This window comes from Athene noctua, chromosome 18, assembly GCF_965140245.1.
Source record: "Athene noctua chromosome 18, bAthNoc1.hap1.1, whole genome shotgun sequence".
Taxonomy (NCBI): domain Eukaryota; kingdom Metazoa; phylum Chordata; class Aves; order Strigiformes; family Strigidae; genus Athene; species Athene noctua.
Window position 1 is genome coordinate 5,950,041 of NC_134054.1, and position 21,517 is coordinate 5,971,557.

General features: G+C 54.5%; 2 protein-coding genes across 2 annotated transcripts in view; one reads left to right on the forward strand and one right to left on the reverse strand.

Moving 5' to 3' along the window:
* Positions 1-710: 710 nt before the first annotated feature.
* AANAT (aralkylamine N-acetyltransferase) lies at positions 711-3,262 on the reverse strand. The gene is made up of 3 exons (XM_074921959.1): positions 3,010-3,262; positions 1,842-1,996; positions 711-1,453 (listed from the first exon to the last, which is right to left on the reverse strand). Exons 1-3 carry the CDS (start codon positions 3,167-3,169, stop codon positions 1,148-1,150), a joined length of 621 nt encoding a protein of 206 aa, XP_074778060.1. The 5' UTR covers positions 3,170-3,262; the 3' UTR covers positions 711-1,147.
* An 11,404-nt stretch (positions 3,263-14,666) lies between these two features.
* Positions 14,667-21,517, forward strand: part of UBE2O (ubiquitin conjugating enzyme E2 O) — a 65,925-nt gene continuing 59,074 nt past the window's right edge. Inside the window, exon 1 of the mRNA XM_074921692.1 lies at positions 14,667-15,041. Within this exon, the coding sequence (XP_074777793.1) occupies positions 14,667-15,041 (375 nt within the window). The remainder of the gene's footprint in view (positions 15,042-21,517) is intronic.

Genomic DNA, 21,517 nt, shown 5'->3' on the forward strand with positions numbered 1-21,517 from the left:
GTGGCACTTTTAGGGAGTTCTGGTTGTTTTGGTGATGGCTGGTGTGACAGGGAGAGAGGCAGAGATGGGAGTGCCTGGGGCCAGTGCCCTGGTGGACAGGGCTGCTGTGTCCCCCAGTACCCCTCAAAGCCTTCCCTGGGAGGGGGACAGGGTTTGAAGGGCCTCGAGCAGAAGGGAAAGCCAAATGCCTGGAGGAAAAAGATCCCACAGAGCCTTCTGACCCTGCCCAAGAGCAGAGCCACCTCTGCCTGTGCCCTACCCTTCATCCAATGACCTGGGGCTGGATTTGCCCCCTCTCCCCCGAATCTGAGATGCCCCAAGGGGTGTTGGAGGGCTCCCCTCATGCCAGGTGGTGCCCTCCCTCCAGCTGTCCTGATGAGGTGACGATTGGAGCAGGGCAGGAACACACACAGATTGCGTAGAAAACCACTGCCACATCTTTATTTGGTGCTTCACAACAGCCTGAGGTGTTTGCAGAAGGCTTGTCCTGGGTCTGAGGGTGGGGGGGACTGGTTTGGACTGCACACACACACACACACACACACACACACACACACACACCCCAAGGGAGGCTCTGCAATATGTGGCCGGGGGTGATGGGGGGCTGGGGGTGTGCTGCAAGGGGTCTGGAAAGATGTCTGGGGGGGGAAGGAGGCCGCTGGGACCCCTGCCTGGTCTGGGGGGTGCTCAGGGAGGGCTTGGCTGTGGTGGGAGGGGGTGCAGGGCTGCAGGCACATGGGCTCTGCTGGGTGTCGCAGCAAAACATGTCTGTGAGGGCTCTGAAATCCGCAGAGTCCCCCCAGCAGCCCCCCCCAGCTGCTACTTGCACAAGGGCTTTCCCTCCCCGGGGGACACATGGCCCTGCAGCCCCCCCAGGCTTGCCAGCACAGCCCTGGCTAGAGCAGAGACTGGCAGAGGGGTGGGCAGTGTCAGTGCTTCCAGTGGGGCCCGGCAGGAGATTTCTGTCCCCAGCCCTGCGGGGCTGGCCTGGGACTGGGCTGATCTCCTGGCTGGAAGGCAAGATGTGGCGGAGGGGGCAGCCATAGCCAGAGAAAACGTAGAGTCGTGGTGGGGATGGAGAGGGGTCACAGCCCCTCATGCCCCTTCCAACAGCCTCTCTCCAACCCCCGGCCTAAGCCGAGGGGGCTCAGCAGCCGCTGTTCCTGCGCATGAAGGCATGTCCCCGCACGGAGTGCTGCATCTCGATGAAGGCCAGATCCCCCACCGTCACCTGGCAGGGACCCAGCACCTCAAAACCGCACTTCTGGTAGAAGGGCACGAGGAAATCTTCGCACATGAGCAGGGCACGCCGGGCGAAGGGCAGGCACCGCAGGTACTGCAGGTACCGCCACATGAGGATGGAACCCTTGCCCTGCTGCCGGAAGGTGCGATGCACGGCCAGCACGTGGATGTGCACCGCCGTGCCCTGCGGCTTGTGCAGGGTCAGCGCTGCCTGCCGAGGGGGGGCGGGGGTTAGTGTGACCGGAGGGTCCCGTCCTCCACGTGTCTTGGTTCCCCACTCCAATGAACCAGGGTCCACATCCTCCCCACGAAGGGAAAAGGGTCCCAGTGCCATCCCCCTTCACCTCCCCCCGTTATCCTTGGAGTCTTTTTCATTTTAAAATTAATGTTGAGGGGAATTACTTGGCATACTTTTAACAGCATCAGGAAAATTAATTAATGAGAAAGTTCATTTTCACCAGAGCAGCCCTGTAAGCAGTTAGTCTTGGGAGAAGGCTTGGTGAGTAGCCTCTGGGCCCCGGGGAGCTTCTCCTCATCCCCAGGCTCTGGCAGTGCCTCTCCCAGGGCACAAGCTGGGAAGAACAGGGTTCAGCTCTTACCTGGCTGAGCCTCTCCTGGTCCCAGAGGGAGCCGATGATGAACGCCACCAGCCGCCCTTCCTCAAACCAGCCAAGGGATAGCTCCGGGCACAGGTTCAGAAAGTGGCGGATCTCGTCCGGGTGGAGGGGACAGTCCCCCGAGACGGATATAAAGGCTGGAGGGGGACAGCAGTGAGCGCAGTGAGGGGGACTGACAACACCCAGACTCAGAAAAAACCCCAGCGGCAATGTAGGGAGGGAAAGTGGAATGTGATGGGGAGAGGTGACATGTGTCCTGCTGCCTGTGTGGCCTAAAGGAGCTCTAAGTGACACGGATAGCTGCAGGGAGCGGCTCTGCTCCTCCACAGGCAGCCCCCCACCCACCCAGGGACCAGCTCCCCGCTCTCTTTGCTGATTCCAGGGCTACAGCAGTGGGTGCTGAGATGAGCCCTCCCTTCCAGCATCTCCCCAGCTGCCTTGCCCTGTGGAGAGGAGGGAGAAATGGGCCTGGGGAGGGCTGGGTGAGGGGAGCTGGGGGTGCCTGGGGTGGAGGGCAGTGGGGAGGTTGCTGGGGGTGCATCTCAAAAAGGGCTCTTGTGCAATAGGAGACAGAGTGCTGTGGCCTTCCTCCCACCTTCCCCCTCTCCAGTCAACTTGCCTGGTCCTGCTCTGGGGTTGCCTCCCACCATCCCCACCCGAGGCAGCTGGCTGAACTGGGGGCTGTGGTTCTTCACCTCCTTAATCACAGCCTCCCCCACCTCATTAGGGAGCCCATGGTGGCCTGGCCACAAGGCATGGCTGCTGGCTCCCTCCCTCATCGCCCATGAGGGCATGGCAGAGGGGTTTTGGCACCGCGGTGTGCCCTCAAGGAGCGCAGGGGACTGGAGGAGGAAAGGGAGGGGTAATCTCAGAATCACAGAATCATTCAGGTTGGAAAAGCCCCTCGGGATCATCGAGTCCAACCCTCAACCCTACTCTACACAGTTCTCCCTTACACCACATCCCCCAACATCTCATCTAAACCACTCTTAAACACACCCAGGGATGGGGACTCCACCCCCTCCCTGGGCAGCCTATTCCACTGTTTGACCACTCTTTCTGTGAAAATTTTTTTCCTAATGTCCAGTCTAAACCTCACCAAGCTCCAGCCAACACCACCAGGCAAGGCCTCCCCGGCGCAGCCCCTCACCTTCCCGCTCGATCTCGAACACGCTGATGGTGTCCTCGGGGCTGAGGCAGCGAAACTCGCTGGCGGGCAGCGTGTGGCGGCGCTGGCCCCCGGGCGAGCTCCGGGGGGACCTCAGGTGAACGGGCTTCAGAAAAGGCAACGGGCTGAGTGCCGACATCATCCTCCTCCTCCTCCTCCTGCCTGGCTTCCCACTGCTCCGTCTGTTCGGGGCCGCCTCTGCTGGCCCCCGCAGCGTCACGGCACCCTTTACTTCAGCCAATCTGCTCTGGCGCTCTTAGCCGCTGAAAATACCTGTTCATCACACATGGGATTAGGCTGCTTGCCACCCTTTTCCTATACATATGTGTGTATATATCTATACATAGCAAATACCTGCCCACAGTGACCCCACTGCGGGTCTGCCGGTGCTGTGAGCTGGGGCCGGTGCAGCAGCCTGGCACCAGCCGTGGGTTGTAGCACACTCGTGATCTCAGGGATGTGGGGGCCAAAAGCCTGGTGAGCAGCTGCCAGCACCCAGGCAGTGGGACAGAGCAGGGACAGGGGCTGTTAGACCTGGGGGAGCAGACATGGAGCTGAGCATCCTGCCCCAACACCCTGCCCCACACCTCCTGACCCAGCCCATGGCAAAGCCAGGCAGCAGGATGGGCAGGAGAGCGCCAGGACACGTCCAGCCCCTGCCCTGGAGACAGGCAGGGTGGGATGTGGCTGTGGGAAGCTGAGGGGCTGCAAAATAAACATCTCTGGGGGAAAGCTCCATGTGGTGCTGCGTGGTTGTACATGAGCGAGAGGTCAGTGACGGACACATCAGGCAGCCAGAGTTGCCTCTCAGAGACAGCCCGAGCTGCCAGGATTTGCTCCTGTTTCCAGCTTGCTCAGCAGGTAAGCGACACAGCTTAGCCCCGTTGGGCTCTCAGGTCACATCCACGCTCACAGACATAGCTGGGATGGGTCACTGGCAGGACAAGTGGACCATGAGCTTCAGGCATCCCACCTGGGTGAGGTGCCCCCGGGATCTACCCCTGTCCCAGGAACTTCAGGCAGCACGATCCCACCAGGCACAGCCCATCCTGGGACATGCTGCCTATGACATGGGACCCCAGACTCCTCAGTACTGCCAGGAGGGTCACCAGCACCTGAGCTCGCCGAGCTTCTCCGGCAGCACAGCCCAACCAAATCCCTTGACCTGGATCAGAGCCTGCAGCTTCAATCTGCCTCTGGTTTTATGTGTGAGTGAACCAAGTTAATAAATCCAGAGAGAACTACAAACTGAGTGAATAACTTTGCTAAGCACACACATCCCACAGGCAGAAATAGTGGGAAATGCTCCAGGGCCATCCGTCCATCCATCCATCCATCCCTGCTCAATATTCCAGCAATTTGCAGTAAGGCCAGTGCGAAGCCTGGTCATTTTTGATTATTGTTTGAGAGGTTCCGGCTTTCCCTGCTAATTATAGGCTTGGCTCCAGCTAACAGGATTTATAGAAACAAAAGCATTTCCAGCACAAGCATTGCACAGGGCAAAACCAGCACAAGCTGGGAATTTTCCATCCTGAAATGCCGAGGGCTGGGTGCTTGAAACGCCTGTTTTATCCAGTCCAAGGTGAGACGGGGTGCTGTTGTCATTTATTTTCAATGAATTGCTGGTTTGGCAGGGGGTGTGTATTTAAGGGATCAGGTCTATCAGGGAGAGGGCGTCTCCTTTGCAGGGGAACTATTTAGCATCCCCAATGCTCTTTCTAGTCACCAAGAACTGCCATGATGCTGGGAATGGGTGGTTCATGCTCCCAGAAATGGTGTAGGAGGGAAGTAAAGGGGTGGCCAAGCTGGAGGGGAAAATGGGATGCAGGGGCCGTTGTAGTGTTTGTAGAGATTATTATCAAATCTCTGGGAACTCCTCATCCTGCTAATTGAATTAGGGGCTCATCCACCTGGATAAATCCCAGAGCAGGCAAGAGGGTAGGCTCCGGGCACCTAGAAAATGCAATGGTGGTTTGATCCTGGATGGTGCTGAGTGCCTGGGGCAGGTTCTGGGGTTGCTGGATCAGGCCTGAGGATGGCAGGGCAGAGCAGCCAGCTGAGTACAGCCCCAGACAGGGATGGCGTTTCTTCTTCATGGGAATTACAGAGCAGGATCATGGACTCATAGAGTAGTTTGGCTTGGATTGGACCATTAAAGGTCATTGAGTCCAACCCCCCTGCAATGAGCAGGGACACCTTCAGCCAGACCAGGCTGCTCAGGGCTGTTTGCTCCCCAATACCCACTGTTAAACAGTCCACTGTCCAAGAGCAAGCCTTTATCCCAGATCATACAAAGGCGGGAAAGAACTGAAGAGTGGAAAGTCTCTACAGGGACATCCACAGAGCTGGGGGGATTCAACACCTCTTATGCAAATGACTGGTCCATTCCTATTAGAGATAACCAGGAAAGGGGAAGTAGCTCCCTCCAGCTATTTATAGAAATCTCCTGAGACCCCAACCAGCCAACAGCCTGGTGCAGAAGTTGGTGATGGAGAAAGGCTGCTCCTTGGCTTGTTTTTCTTGTGTTTTTTCCCCTTTGGCACTTTATTTCTGGCAACCCAGGTTATACAGCTGGAGGGCTGATACATTTGTGTTTGTTTTCTGAAAATGAACTTTTTGCTTCGCTTCTTGGCTCCCCACAGATGCAAATGACTTCTGGGGTGGGGGATACAGAGCCTGCAAAGCACAGAGGAGCCAGCTGACCTTCCCAGCCCATCCCTGGAGCCAACCCCATGGGGATGCCAGCACTGCTGTTACACCCGGGAACCAGCCGACCTGCAGAGGTGAAGGAAACGCCCCAGGTCATAGAGTAAGTGAGAAACAGAGTGAGGAAAAACCCTCCCTCCCTGGCTCCAGACATCTGCCTTCCAATGCTCCAACACAGCCTCCTGTATCCTGATGAATGCTGTATTTTGTGCTGTAACTCCTCACCAGACCCGCCTGAGATGAGCCCGATACATTTGTGTGTACGTAGCAGCGTACCAAGAGCTTGCTCTGGAAATTTCCACACACACACACTTGTGTTTGTGCACTAGACATCAAAGCACCTGCATGGTCCAGGGGGACATTCACACGTGAATAAACAGGCAAATCTGCAGTAACCCACTAACAGCATCTTTTTATTATGTTATGGATGTCTGCCTGGATCTGGAGCTTGAATTTTTAAATGAGTTGATAGTAAGGAGTTATTCACCCAGTTCTGAAGCCTTCTGAAGCTCTTTGCAAAAGAGCTCAAATTCTTCCCACACCCCAAACATGGAGGGTTTTAGTGAGAAGAGTCCCTGCACCCAGGTTTTGATAGCATGTGGTGGAAGTGTAGGGATGGGACACGGGCTGTGGTGACAGTTGTGCTCTTACCTCCACAAAAAGTCACTTTTCAGGCAAGCTAAGCTCCATGCACCAACCTCCGTTCCCTCTGGGGCCATTCCTCCCATCCTGGGATACTGGGGCTAAGTCACAGTGGCCTTGGGAACACCAGCTGTCCCCAAGTCTGTTAGTGCCACCTGGATGCAACAGAAAGGTGGGTGCTTACCGGACAGGACCCCGCGCCGCTCCGCTGCCCGCCTGGCTCCGGTGGTGCCGTCTTGCAGCTGGCAGGAGAGAAGGACCCAGGGGTTTTGCCTCCCCTCCTCTGTCTGCTGCACCCTCCACAGCCCTTGCTTATATATATTTGTTATTTACGGACCACATGATGACATCCTAAGGAGTTTATAACCCCGACAAAAGACAGGGAGAGATGAGAGGCTTTAAGGTGACAGGCCAGCAAAAGGATTCCATCAGGCTTTTTTTTTTTTTTTTTTTTTTTCCCCCTGGCCTGACTGCCTGCAGAGGGATAAAGCATTTAGCTGATATCTCTGTGCTGAGTCCCTGCTGTAAACTGGGCTGGAAGAGCAGAGGGCTTAGCTTGGAAAGGAGAGCCAGGTACTGCGCCTGATCCAGACCTGTCTGATAGCATCGCGAGCCCGTAGGAAGCTGAAGGCAGCATGGATGAGCTTTCTTTGCAGCAAGGATGAGGAGGCTGCTGGTTGTGCCAGACATGATCATCTCTTGGGCTTGAGCAGTAGGGAATTTCTCAGGGGAATCGGCTGGCTCCTTGTAGGATGGGCGGCCAGACCTAATGTTTCTGCCCCAAGGAGCTTACTCCAAAGAGGAAGCATGTCTCCCCCACACATCCCTTGGTCCCTGGGAGCTATTATGTAAGAAATTGGATAGGCAAAGCTGGCAATATTTGTCTCCATCAGGACATGTGTAATAAAAGGGGGATTATCCCAGGCATGAGGATGATGTTGGCATCATCATTATCATCATGAACCAGATGCAGCCCTGAAAGAAGCCCTGAACAGGAAGCAGAGCTGGCTTTGCTCCACTGGAGACATTTCCAGGGGGAGCTCAAGACCTGCTTTAGTTTTCAGCCATGGGCAAAATGACCTGGGGCTACACCCTTATCTCCCTCTTTTTTTTCCATGGAATTGAAGCAGAGTACGACCCAGCAGCTTTCTTGTCTGCAGAAATGGCATTTCAGAGCAACTGCTAGCCATTAAAACAGCCCAGCAGAGCAGAGGCTGGCCCGTGGCTGGAATAGTCAAGCAGGGATGCTGCTCTTGGTGATTTTATCTGGGTCTGTCTCTCCCTGCTCCCACACAGCTGCAGAGGGTCAAAAACTCCATTAAACCAGAGCCACAGCAGTGTGCTGAGATTTACATATTCAGCAGCTCTCTCAGCATCTTCAAAGAGCCCCAAGCTGTCACTCCGGCTCCCAGCCAGGCTGGTCCCTCGGTTGGGGTGCCCGCTCAGGAAGCAGCAATTATCTCTGGGTAGGATTTGCAGCAAGGGGCAACACGTGGGAGGCAGATGAATCACGACTTGTCCCCCGCTCTGCCAGGACTTGGGAATGAAGCGACACACAGGCAGCCCAGGGGCTCTTCAGCCGTGCCGCTCTCTGCCTCCATCCCCGCCGCAGTGCCGGGTTATCCCGGTGCTCAGGGGGATTAAGCCTTCACAGTCCCTTGGCCTCGAGGGGCAGGGTCTGCCATCACTGGGGACACAGGTGGCATCAGGATCTTTCCCCATGTGGCACCATCAAGGAGGTTTCTCTCCCAAACTCATGTAACCCACATAATTACTGAGCTGAACACTGCTTACATCCCTGATTTACACCTTCCCCTGGCTTAGCCACAGGGACCCGCATACCCAAGAGGGTGGCGCTTTTCTCCTGGCAGTGGCATATCACGGGTGGCAGCAGGGCTCTGCAGTTTGGCATCCCTGCAAGGTCTGCCACGGGCTCTGATTTCATTCTGCCTTCTCCTGCCTTTTCATCAGCTGCTGCGGACAGACACTGTGTGAGTGCTCGTTGTTGCTGTAACTTCACAGCAGGATGTGGCTCTTTGGACATACTCGGTAACCTCAGCGCTTGCCAGGCTGGCTACCTGCTACTTTTATCCCTTGGTGCTCCCCTGTCATGCTGCCAAGAGCAGTTCAAAATCACCAGCACGTCCTGCAAAGCCAGCAAGCCTCCAGCCTCTCTGCTGCAACGGGACATTCAGTGGGGCTTAGGAGCCTGTGAGCGGGTGCTCTTTCAAAATAGCAATGCAGGGCCCCTATGGATGGTGGCCAGACCCCAGCCCCAGGCTCTAAATAGACCCTAGAGGGGCTGGTTCTGCTCTGTGCTCTGAGTGTGTAATATATATGACATGAAAATATACACGTACATGGCTTTCTTCTGGCATATTCCTTTGGCCCATCGGTGCAGCTGATGTCCTTCTGTGAGTGTGCAGGGCTGACTCCCTCCGTAGACAGTTGTAGGGACATGGGGAAGGGATGGGGGATGTTACTGCACAGATTATTTGGATCGCAGTGATCCCAGGGGAAGCAGGCTTTGACCTGCACTAGATCAACACATGCCTTTGCAGGGCTGGTGTATCTTGTTATTCCTCTACATGGGCCAGTGAGGAAAGAGTACAAAGAGTTTAGGGGACAGTTTCACTCATGTCTGTTTGGCCATGGCAACCTCAGCCAAAAGCGGGGGACGGGGTCCAGGATGCAGCTGGGACCTCTTTTATCCCCTCCCTAGAGCACAGGCACTGGCTGTGATTAGCCTCTGCCGGGCTGTGGTACTTCGTAACTAGGTCATGGCCACTCACAACACAATCCCTGGGAGGAGGAGGATGGGGTTCAGCAGGGGCTGCAGGGGCTCCTCTGGGTGAAGAGAGCCAGGCAGGTGGGGCAGAGGCAGCTGCCTCCCCTCCAGTCCCAGACCTTCAGGCAAATTAGATCCAGTTCTGACTTTGGGACATGGAAGTTGGTGCTTGTTGCTGGGACATCCTGCTTCTTAGAGCTCTGCAGGAGCCTTCCTGCCCTTGGGCCATCTCTGGCACGGTGCTGGTGGGAGCCAGGGCGACCCCATGGAGAGGGATGAGGACCAGATGCCATCTGTGAGGAAGCCAAACCTGCATGAGAAAGAGCAGGGAAAGATTGCACTTGCATGAAGTTATACCTGCACAAGGTGATGCCTCTCTGAGGCCAGTGGCAGGGAGGGCTAGAGGTGTTTGCTCAGGGCAGCACAAGCAAGGAGGGAAGGGCTGGTTAATCGGATTGACAGTGCTGAAGGGTCTGGTGGAGTTGAGAACGGTCAGGGTGAGGTTAATGGTTGGACTGCACGATCTTCAAGGTCTTTTCCAACCGAGATGATTCTGTGACTCTGTGATTCTGTAATCCCGTGAAGGATGGGAGCACAGGGCACTGCTCGGGGCCCCTCTCACAGCTTTCCCTTACCCTCCCAGCCTTGGGAGATTTGCTGGGCTCACGGAGACAGGACGAAAGATTGCAGCATGCTGCATCACTTGCTAATATTTCTGTTTCCTGATGGGATTGGGACACAACGATTCCTGCTAAGCTGTTTGTCTGCATGATGGCGATCAGCTCCCAGTCTGTCCCTGTGGGAGGGTCTGGAGACCTTCCCTGGGATCCGAGCAGCGAGCTTTGTTCTGAGCCGCTTTTTCTGAAGACACCAACTCTTCGAGCAGCTGGTAGAGGTGGTACAGGAACACGTGTGCCTCTGGGAAGCAGCAAAAGAAGAAAATATTGGCAGGACTGGCCAAGGAGGGGTTGCACAGCTGAGCAGAGGGGTGCTGAGCGCTCTGCTGCCTCGGAGCTCCACCGGCCGCCCCAGGCTGGCGGGCAGACCCCGGCTGCAAGCGCTGGGGCTGCCGAGCAAACCTGGGGCTCCGCGGAAGCCCCGAAGCGGGCCGGACCCTGCGCGGCGGCGGGAGGCGGCAGCCCACGAGGTGGCACCAGAGCCCCGCCGCAGCCCGGGCACCCGGCACCCTGCGGGCACCTCGGTACCCTCCGGGTATCCCGGTACCCTCCGGGCATTTCTGGTCCCCTCCGGGCACCCCGGTACCCTCCGAGCATCTCTGGCACTCTGCAGGCATCACGGCACCCTCCCAGCATCTCTGGTCCCCTCTGGGCATCCCCAGAAGCCTGTGGGCACCCTGGCACCCTGCTGGCTCCCAGTACCCTGTGGGCATCCAGCACCCTCTGGACATCCCAGTACACTCTGGGAATCCCAGTACCCTCCAGGTACCTGGTACCCTGCAGGCATCCGGCACCCTCTGGACATCCCCAGCACCCTGAGGGCATCCCTGCACCCTGAGGGCATCCCCGGTACGCTCCGGGCATCCTGGCACCCTGCAGGTATCTCAGCACCTCTTGGGCATCCCGGCACCCTCGGGGCATTCTGGCACCCTCCAGACGCCCCAGTACACTCTGGAAATCCCAGTACCCTCCAGGCATCTGCTACTCTGCAGGCACCAAGCATCCTCCAGACATCCCCAGCACCTTGGGGGCCTCCCAGCACCCTGCGGGCATCCCTAGTATCCTCTGGGCATCCCAGCACCCTGCAGGTATCCCAGCACCCTGAAGACATCCTGAATATGTGCCAGGCATCTCAGCACCCTGCAGGTATCCTGCCACCCCACAGGCATCGCCAATACTCTCTGGACATCCCGGCACTCTCCAGACATCTTGGCACCCTGCAGGTATCTGGCACCCTCCAGGCATCCCCAGCACCCTGCGGGCATCCCAGCAGTCTCTGGGCATCCCAGCACCCTGTGAGCACACCCATACCCTGTGAGTATGCCCAGCACCCTCTGGGCACCTGGCACCCTGTGGGTACCCCAGCAGCCTCCAGGCATCCCAGCAGCCTCTGGACACCCCAGCAGCCTCTGGGCACCCTGGTACCCTGCAGGCAGCCTGGCACCTGCCCCTTAACCTTCACAAGGCCTGTGCAAAGATGCCCCATGAGAGGTGCACCCAGCACCAGCTGGGTCCCAGGGAGAAAGGAGCAACTGAGCTTTTCACCAGTATCTTGGTGCAGAGGCAGGTAAGGTGGTTAGATCACATGAGCAACTTGCTTTCAGGGAGGATGTTCTGCAAAGAGAGTAAAGGCCATTGCTTCCTGAAACAGCCTAACACCAGGAATTGTCTTTAACAGGGGGGAAGATGCTTGGTGTGTGTCACTTTGGTTCAGCTGGAGGTCTGAACACACAGGACTTCTTCTGCAGCCTCATTCGCCAGAACAGTCATGCATGCAGAATGCTTCTTGGTTTTGCCTCAGTATTTTGCAGGGTGGTCTGACTTGTTGAGGTCCCTCAGCAGAGATCTGGGCAGCCTGGCGTGTTGAACAGGAGATGCTCTTTTTGACACACAGGGACCGTAATGTGTCCGAAGCACACCTGTGTTGTGGCAGTCCAGGCCCCAGGCTGCGTCCTGAAAAAGTGCTGCGTTCTTCTTCAGTGTCACTTCTTGATGGAAGCACATCAGATCCCAGCTGGGATCACAGTGCAGAAACACACCCACCTCAACTCCTGCTAACGAGCAAACAGCCCTGACTTGTCCCCATTAAAATCCCCCTGCCGTGAGCCTGCCGGTTGTATAATGTGATTGTTTGCATGGCTATTTGTGGCTACCTGAAACCCCACTGCTACTCTTCAGCATGTAATCGCTCTGAAGAGGGACAGTTTCCATCTACACACATGATTATGCCCATTATGTGTATCTACATTTTATTAGCAGCTGTTACAATGTGCATTAAGGAGATGATGAGAAGCATCGCCATGCTGGATAAAGCTGTGAAACCTTGAGAAGAACATGTCGCCAATACCAGCGGAGCCAGAGGGCACCCTCTCCCCATACCAAAGGCCTGATCCTGCTCCCACAAAAGCACAATCCTCCCCAGTTTCAGGGGGAGGGAGGCTGGCACCTCACCCCTGGTTCCAGGTGGGCTGGCTGTATGCCCCGGGGGGACGTGCTGCACTCCCCGCTCCAGCACAGCGATGCTGGGGGGGTGAAATCCTCGCGCTGGTGGCATTCATGTGCTGCCTTTCTGCTTCCCACCTCCTCCACTTTACAGAGGTCATGGCTTGCAGATGGAGCTCTGTACTCCCAGGAGCACACCCCTGTAAACAGCTGTATAACCAGTGGCACTGAATGGATATTTAAACTGTTTTTCCCCACGGGTATGCTGCTATTTTCCCACCCAGCAGTCCCTTTTAGCTCTATTCTGTTCCTTATCCCTGGGGTCGATGCTGAGAAATGCTCCAGCAGGGAACCACATCAACACGATACTCCTTTGATTAAAATGATGCTGTAACAAGTGATTAAATGCTGGCATGGAGGCTGGACTGACCCAGGGCCCCGGGGGGAAGGCAGGCGCTGAGAGTGCTTGCACTGCCTGCAGCTCCCTGATTTGGAGGCAGGATGGGAATAGTTTGTATTTCACCATCAGTTAGAGCATTCAAGGAGCTGGGCAGAGCTGAAACACGGACCGGCTCCCAGCGCATCCCTCACCCACACACCGCCCCGTCCCAGCCTCTTCTCAGCTGCTTCCCAAGGTTTTAGGGTCATTGGCAAGGTTGGAAAATCCCAGCAGGCCTGAGGAGAGGGTCCTTGCTCCCTCCTGGGGTGGTGAACCTCGGAGGTGAACACGGGCAGACAGTTTTCCTGGCTGTTTTTCCTAAAAGGAGGAACCTTGGGAGAACTGATAGCCAGGTGACCCAACCTTGCGTTTGTGGGAGGGAGAGGGCAGGAGGGAAAACACAGCTCTGCTGCTCCTGGGGGTCTTTCCTGCAACAAAACAAGTCAGGCTGAGGATTTCAGGCATTTTCCTGGGATTCCAGCCGGGGCTGCAAAGGTGGGGAGATCCAGGGAGCGAAGAGGCGGGATGCCTTTGGGTAAAGGACAGTGAAGGCTGGTTTGGATTCCTTTAGCCTTGGGCTGCCAAAGCAGCAGGCCCTGCTCAAGAAACCATTTCTATTTCAAAAATCCCTGCAGACAGAGGGGAAAAACTCATTAGAGTCAATGAAGTGAATGTTTGGGTGGTTTGGACACCCTAATGGGGGCTTCTAGGAGCCATAAAAAGCACGACTGAGCTTTGCTGTTGGCTGCAGAGCAGCTCCCAGCAAAGGGCAGTGCCCAGTGCCAGGGTGGGGTCCCACCCCATGCCCGGGGTGCCCGTCCTGCGGGACAGGGGGGGCCCCGGGGGGGGGGAGAGGGGGGTGTGTGGGCCTTGTACCCCCTCCCAGTGCAGATACCCACATCTGGGCGGCAACACTGAGGCTTTTTACGATAGAGGCGCATACATTTCTGGGGGGAGAGACCCATCGGCTTCTCCAGCTGGGCACCGGGCCTGGGCCATCTCTGCCCCCCGTGACTGGGGGCCTGGGGGTGATGCAGTGCCCCCCTCGTGACTGGGGGTGACCCAGGGGTGATGCAGTGCGCCCCCCCAACTGTGGACCTGAGGTGATGCAGTGCAGACACACTCCCACCCCCACCCCCGTGACCGTAGGCTCAGGGGTGATGCAAGGCCCCCCCCCAGTGACTGGGGAGGACTCAGGGGTGGTGCAGTGCTGCCCCCCCATGACTGGGGACTAGAGGGTGATACAGTGCCCACCCAGCTTGACTGGGGGGGACCCGAGGGTGACGCAATGCAGCCCCTCCCCATGACTGGGGGCTCAGGGGTGATGCAGTGCCCACCCTCCTTGACTGGGGATAACCCGGGGGTGATGCAGTGCCAGTCCCCCATGACTGGGGGGTACCCAAGGGTGATGCATTGCAGCCCCCCCATGACTGAGTGCTCAGGGTGAGGCAGTGCAGCCCCCCATGACAGCGGGGGACCCCAGGTGGTGCGGTGTCCACCGGCTCCATGACAGGGCTGGACCCATGGGGTGACGCAGTGCCCACCTCCCCCATGACTGGGGACAAGGGGGTGATACAGTAGCCCCCCCCCAGTGACTGGGGATCCCGGTTGATGCAGTGACCACCCCCCTTGACTGGGGGTGACCCGGGGGTGACGCAGTGACCCCCCATGACTGAGGACCCGGGGGTGACGAAGCGCCCCCCGCCCGTGCCGGGGGTGACCCGGGGGGTGGCCCGGGGGGTGACCCGGGGATGACGCAGTGCCGCCCGCCCCCCCCAGGGCCGGCTCCGTCCCCGCCCCCTCCGGCGCGGCGGGCGTGTCCCGGCGGTGGGCGTGTCCGTCCCAGACCCCGCCCCCGGGCTGTTACTTCCGCGCGGCGCGCGCCGCCCCTCCCCTCCCCCAGCCTGCGCCGGCGGCCGCGCGCTCTCCCGCTCAGCCCGGCGCCATGGCGGACCTGCCCGCTGAGGCGGCCCCGGCCCCCGCCGCCCCGGCCCCCCCCGCCGCCGCCCTGCCCCTGCCGGCCCCGCCGGGCGGCTCGCAGCGCCTCCTCTTCTCGCACGACCTGGTGTCGGGCCGCTACCGCGGCTCGGTGCGGTTCGGCCTGGTGCGCCTCATCCACGGCGAGGACTCGGACTCGGAGGAGGAGGAGGGCGGCGGGCGCGGGACCGGCGGCGGCGGCGCTGCCAGCTCGGGCGGCTCCGAGTCGGGAGGCCCCGGGGCCGGCGGCGCGGAGGAGGGCCGCGCCAGCCCGCTGCGGCGGGGCTACGTGCGGGTGCAGTGGTACCCCGAGGGCATCAAGCAGCACGTCAAGGAGACCAAGGTAACCGGGGCGGCCTCGGGCTCCGCCGCCCCCCGCCGACGGGGGCTGGCCGCGGCCTGCCTTGGCCTCTGCCTCCGTGTGTGCATGTGTCTCCGCTCCCCGGGGGCCCTGGCTCCGGCGGCAAGGCCGGGGCTCCGCCTCAGGGGCCTGCGGGGCTGCCGGCCGGCTCCCTCCCCCGCGGGCTGCTCCGGAGCCTCCCGGGAAGGGGGTTCCTGCTCCCTTTCCCGTATTACCCCCCGTCCTTGCCCGCTGGCGCCGCCGTCTGAGCGTGGGGAAGGTGGACGGTGTCCTCCGGAGGTGAAATCCCTCTCTCTTCCTTCCTCACGCTCCTCTGGAAGCCCAGCGCAGATGCTGCTGGTGGCAGAGCGCGGCTGGGGCGCGGGGGTTTAGGGGCACAAGGAGAGGCCCGCCTGTGAAGGAAGGTGATCTGAGCGAGCTTCCAGACCCCTCTTGTTTGCTGGGGATGTGGGCCAGCATCTCTGCCTTTATTGGACAGTGTCGTCATCGCATGTTTTAAGGGAGTCAACAGCCGAATAGGGAAACCTCGTCTAGATAAAGATTTCGGTGGCGAGTAACCCTGATTTGGATCTGCCCTTGTTTACGTGAGCGTTTACCACCCCGCTGATGAGGCATACGTAAATCTGCGACCTCCTAATTATATCTGAAGAGCCACAAGGTGCAGCTCTGTATTAGAAAATTCCCACTTCCCAAAGTTCGCCTGGCGTGGGGTTTCGCACAGACTGACAGTACAGAGACAAAAGCGAGCGAGGGGGCACTGTAATATAGCACAAAGGGGCCTGCGAGGGATGGGCGTTGCACCGAACAAAACAGGCGGCTTGCACTGTCCTTGCACTGAGCGGGTCCGAGCGCTCTTCTGGGGTGGCAAGGCAAAAGCAGGAGGCTTCTGGTATTGCCGTCTGCTTTGCTGTTTCAGAAATGGCCCCATACGCCGAAGGAGAGAGGGGAGACTGAGAGGAAGAAAGGTGTCTTGCAGTCCTACAGGCATCGGTAGGATTGCAAGTGCTAACAGAATGAGCTAAATTTAGGTGGTAGTGTCATTAGACACGTGACTGGTTGGAGATAAGGAAAATGAAAACAGGTATTCAGAAAAGATACTACCACGTGATGTATTTCTACCTAAAAAAAAACCCCTTTTTTCTCTAAAGAACCACAATTCAGTCACTGCGGCCTTCCAATAAAATCTTGGTGTGCTGTTGCAGCAAAAATTTGCCCCAAGTTGAGTGTGGTTTTCAGCATCTAGACAAAGCCGCCTCGGTTTGGGTGAGTAAACACGGACTTAGGAGTTGTTATTGGGTTCCCAAATCCAGAAGCGCTAGCTCCGACTTTAGTCGCTTGGTAACTGTACCCTTTGCAGTGTTAGAAAAAACTAGACTGGAGAGGATCAGAAATCAAAGGCAGTTATGTAAATAAATGGTCTGTCTGTCTTTCCTTTTCATGGTCCTTTTCCTCTGGTATAGATGTCTTTACCACTTGGGTAGTAGACCCTGGGGAGAAGTTTCCTAAGTGCTTGAGAAATTTAGGTGTACTTACATTAATTTTTCCGTTTGAAGAGCTGCCCACTAACAAAATTGAGAGGCATTGTGTATGGTCTGCTGCAGCTTGGGGTTGCTAAAAACAAATCCAGTGCCATTGGAAACATGTTGTGGGACTTACTATTTTGTGGTTATAATCAGGGTTTTTAGCTGTTTGCTGACCCAGCCCTTTCTGGGTTACATGGATGTGTGAGAACAAGCCAGGTAAGCCTGACCTGCTTGTCACTGTCCATGCTGGGAGGGGTACAAACGGCACCACGTGGTTGTCCTGGGCCTGAAGTTTGTTGGTTTTGGGTGCTGTTGCCTGCTGTTATCGGCCGGTACATCTTTGGCTGTGAGATTCTTGCTTGATGTCCTTAAAAGTGTTAACCTGTTCTGATTGCAGCTAAACCATGGATTCAAGAGAGTGCTTGTTGCACCCTTTTATTCCCCGAGCGCTTAATTCTGAAATGAGTAGAAGGTAAAGGTGCTCCTGGGGCCAGGGCTTTCACTAGCCCCATCTTGTGCCACTGTGTGCCTGTTTTGTGCATTAGGTCCTGCTTTCATGTAGAAGGCTGGGTGCCTGTTTATCTCCTGTGGACCCTGGTGCATGGATTCGATAGAGTGAGTGTTGTAACGGAGACATGAAGTTGTGCAAATTTTGAGGATAGTGTAACAGCATCTTCAGTTCCCAGTGCAATGGTCAAAAGCAGCCTTCTGTACCCAGTGGTAATCCTGGAGCTTTCCCATCTTTAAACTATGGGTGGTTCAATAATTTTTTTTTCAGCTAGGGAATAGGTAGGCTAATCACTTTAACTGTTGCTTCCAGAAGTTTAATGCTTGCTGTTGCTCTTTCCTGTTGGAATCTATAGGCAGACTGCCACTTAACATCAGTAATCGTGTGCTTAGGTTTAATAAGGAATAGAAACTTTCTCTTGAAATAGAGCTAGCAGTTGGTACAAAGCCCTGCTAGCTCCTCCAATGGTAAGTGGTGTATCTGAGTGCATTCCTGTCTTTGATTCCATGTTGAGAGTCATTAGCAGTATCATGACAACGATGTGAATAGAAGAGCCAGGACTTCTTACCCTCGGGCTCTGTGTGCTCCTTTCCTGCCTTCCATGACCACTTTCACCAGTTAAAACACTGGGAAATCATTGCTGGTGAATATTGTAAAACCCAAGCAGTCCTGGAAGGAGACAGCCTCCCTTTCCAAATACATTTGCCATCCATGTCTTGCTTGACCCAGAAAACCTGAAGAGTGTTTTTTCTGGCTAAAGCTTTCTCTCTTGTCTTCATGGTACTGTTTGAATGCTAGATGTGATTTGCAGCTCAGGTTGTAGAAGTACTGTGAACTGGTGTGAGCACTTGATGCTTTTTCTAGCAAATCAGCAGGAGTACTTGAGACCCAGCTGAATCTGAGTTTCAGGATTTCTCAGCTGTAGGTTAGTGCTCTTGCTGCACACGAGCTGCCTTTGGGAACTTTACAAAAATGCTTGAACATATTAGATGGTAGTAAGGCTCATAGGGTGCTTTAAAATGCTCCTACCCTTGCTCCTTCCTCTCACCTGAAAGCCTCAGAGCTCTCTGCCACCTTTTATTTGTACAAAGCCTGTGCGAGGCAGATATGCCTCTTTTGCAGCCCGGGGGAAATGGAAAGTGCAGGTGTTGTATTTCAGCACCTTATCTGAAGGCCTTCAGCTGGCCAGGCGGCTGGGCACCTGCCTCCTGCTCTGTGTCTGCCTCGGGGAGTGAATGTGTGTGCTGGTGTCTTGGTGTGATGCTGTGGTATGCATGTGGTGCTGATTGATTTATGTGTAGGGGACCCTACAGGGCCCCAGGATTGCCATAAGAGTCAAGGTGCAATTTTTTTTAAGTTTTTACTAGCGTTTTGTTCAGTAAGGTCCAGAATACAACTTGGTTTGGGTGGCGCTCTCATGGCATTTAGCTTCGCTTTGGAAACGGATTCAAACTATCAGGGCTCCTCAGACATAATCCAATGGTTGATCAGCTTGTTAGCTGGAAATTATCTGATGTTATCTCCACAAGTCTCTGTGGATTCAACTGTGCTTCACCCCACGCACCTCTTCAGTTCCTTTCCACCTTTCACTGTTACAATTTCTTGACCTCAAATATTGAGTCATGAAGATAAGATTGCAGGAGAAGTTTCTGAAGATGTTATACTCTCATCACTTCAAGATTTTAATTAATATTTTATTTCTTGCCTGAATTCTGGCATGAGCCTTAAAACTCTTCCATCTTCAAAACTGGCAAGGTGTTTGCTGTCTGGAAGGGCAGTGATGTGCTGTGAGTACATTGTAGGAGGTGAAGAGGGATAGATCTGCCTTGCACGGACAGAGTCCTTTTCAGGAGCCATGGGGAGATGCTAGTCACAGTGCATAACTCCAGTTTTGTTGCAGCACATAAATTCCATGCCCATAAACTGTTAATACTGGGTTTTATTGCGTGAGGAAGCTGTATCTAACCTTCTTCTTGCATCTGATGTTTCAGTTAGTCTCCCAGGGGGGTTCTTTGAAACACCTGATGTTTGTAGCTGTTAGAGACATGAGGAAAGGCTTACTGGAATTTTTGCAGCTCTGTGTAAAATAGAACCACTTTAATGGGTGACCTTCCCATTGTGTGAGTATCCATCACAAGGTCGTGTACCCTTGAGTCAATTTAGCTTTGATTTGTTTGGCTTTTGCAATATAGACTTGGGGATCATCATTAATATTTTACTGCAAAAGTGGAATCCTGCACAACTTGCAGTATAGAAATCTCAGGAGTACTAAATACTGTACGCTATTACTGTATGGAGAGTTGTTTGGTGTACAGTGTGCAGAGTGAATTGATAATTTAGGAGTTGCAAATGGCCACCTGGGCTAAGCAATTAATTATAACTATTCTAAATCTGGACAGGAGTGTTATTTTTAAAATGGATGAAACTTCTCCCCAAGCAAGTAGTTTTTGTGATGTGCTCTCTTCCAAGGTGCACTCACTTCCATTGTGCTGGTATAGCTTAAAAAAACCCAGTAATGCTCTTAGGACTAGTAAACAAACTAATGTGCACTAAAAGCTTTAGAAGGAATCAATCAAAGCCCATGACAGGCTTTGAAATACCTGTGAGGCGTGTTACTGCAACTTTGTCATACAAATTCTTCCTTTGTTGATGTGATGCAGCTCCATTGCAGACTTCTGCAAATAACTGGCTTTAAGCAATTTTATAAAGATACTTTTTTGGTTCTTCATCAAAGTTAAATGTCAGAAGCTTTGACGGATGCTTTTCGGGGCAAGGTCTTGCTTATGGCAGCTGTCCTCAGCTCCTCTCTTTAGAGGAAAGACAGTATTTTTAATGTTCAGCATCTGTGTTGGTGCTAGGAAGTAATTGGTGTTTGTTAAGCTAAAAGCCTCTTCTCATTTGGCTGTTTGTTTAATTACTTGAGGGATTTCAAAGGCTCAGAAGGTGGTGACACCTTCCTAAATGCTACTTAGGAAAAACCTGCTTTATTGTTTCCACTCTGCTATTACCTCCCACCATGTGCTGGGTTTTTGCTCTAATGGGTTGTTGTAAGCACAGGACCAGATACTTCAGTCTGAAATCTTTGCACTTGCTTTTGAGGTGGTCAGTACTGAGTTTTGTGGAACTGAGAGATGCGGGTTGATGGCTTGGCTTTCTTCTTTTTGTGTGGTCCTCTGGAGCACTTGACTTGTAACTCGGTTCAGGATGTACCTTGTGTAGCTGCTGTGTCCCACTGCTGAGGCCTTTAGACCTGTGGCAAGGTCAGAGAATGGGAACTCCATCTTCTGGAACAAAAAACACCCCTGGGGAGACTCCATGGTAATGTTTTGCCTCTTTTTAATTTGCTGTTGGCTGTTAGGCTGCTAAATAGATGTGTGTGTATTTGTGCCTGAAACCAAAATATTCTGCTAATTTGAATTTGTGAAGTTAACAAATTTCAGCAAAAGTCAATTTCTTGTAATGGCAAAATCCTGGGACTGGGTGGGGGATTTGCTTTTGACAGATTGCATAAGGTTTTTTCTTCTGAAATGTTATGTGTTCCTGTGAAGGGAACAGGAGACGATGTGTGGGGTAGAGTGATAATGATTGTAAGGGCTGATTAGAATCATCAAATGCTATGAAAAACATGTGGTTTTGGCTGTAGAGGTGGTGGGGATTGTGATAACTGTATTAGGTGCAGTGCTTTCAGATGTGCCTGAGTTTCAAGTGGACAGGTGGGCTTTTCGTTTTATTGCTCTTTTTGGTCTGTGATGAATGAATTAGGTGGAGGATCCTCTGCCTGTGGTGGTAAGCCAGAGCACATGCAGCCCAGCTTTGTGCAGTTAGGTGTGTTGTGGGCTCGGCTGTATTTCTTGATAGAAAACATCTCTTATTGTGCATTTCAGTATTATTCTTACCTACCTCGTGCATTTGACTGCATATCTGTCAAAAAGAAAGGTGTGGAGGCATGTCTGCTGTGCTTTCTGTACCAGCCTTTGGGGAGTGCTTGGACCAGGCAGTGGAAATGGCACAACTGGAAACTGAGAACATTTACTGGGTTGAAATCTTCAGAGTGTGGTGTAGATGGAAACAAAGGTACTGGTGGTGGATGTGGACTTGATAACTGTACGTTGGGTATGTGCTTGAGAGGTGAGGGGAGGTACAGCTGATGTTATATTTGTTTTCTGCCCTTAATAGTGTGGGAGTTAAAGCAATTTAATGGAGAGATGGATCCAATAAGCACCCAAAAAGCAACTTAATGGAAAGATGGATCCAAAAGCAGATGGAATTCCTTCCTCTTACAGAATATAACATGTAGATCAAGTCCAAAAACATGGGTTGAAAGTGGTCAGACTTGAAGAAATCTGTATGTCTGTACACTGGAATTGGCTTTTTGCGTTGTTCTTCAAACAAGTGATGTCACCTTTATGCTTTGTTCATCCTTCTTC

What these genes read in the sequence shown, in the direction of transcription:
- AANAT (XM_074921959.1), bottom strand. Translation starts at nt 3,169, where the DNA reads ATGATGTCGGCACTCAGCCCGTTGCCTTTTCTGAAGCCCGTTCACCTG. An exon ending in GTTCGAGATCGAGCGGGAAG is followed by an intron (nt 1,997 to 3,009) that starts GTGAGGGGCTGC and finishes GTCCCCCTCCAG; the next exon opens with CCTTTATATCCGTCTCGGGG. An exon ending in ACCAGGAGAGGCTCAGCCAG is followed by an intron (nt 1,454 to 1,841) that starts GTAAGAGCTGAA and finishes CCCCCTCGGCAG; the next exon opens with GCAGCGCTGACCCTGCACAA.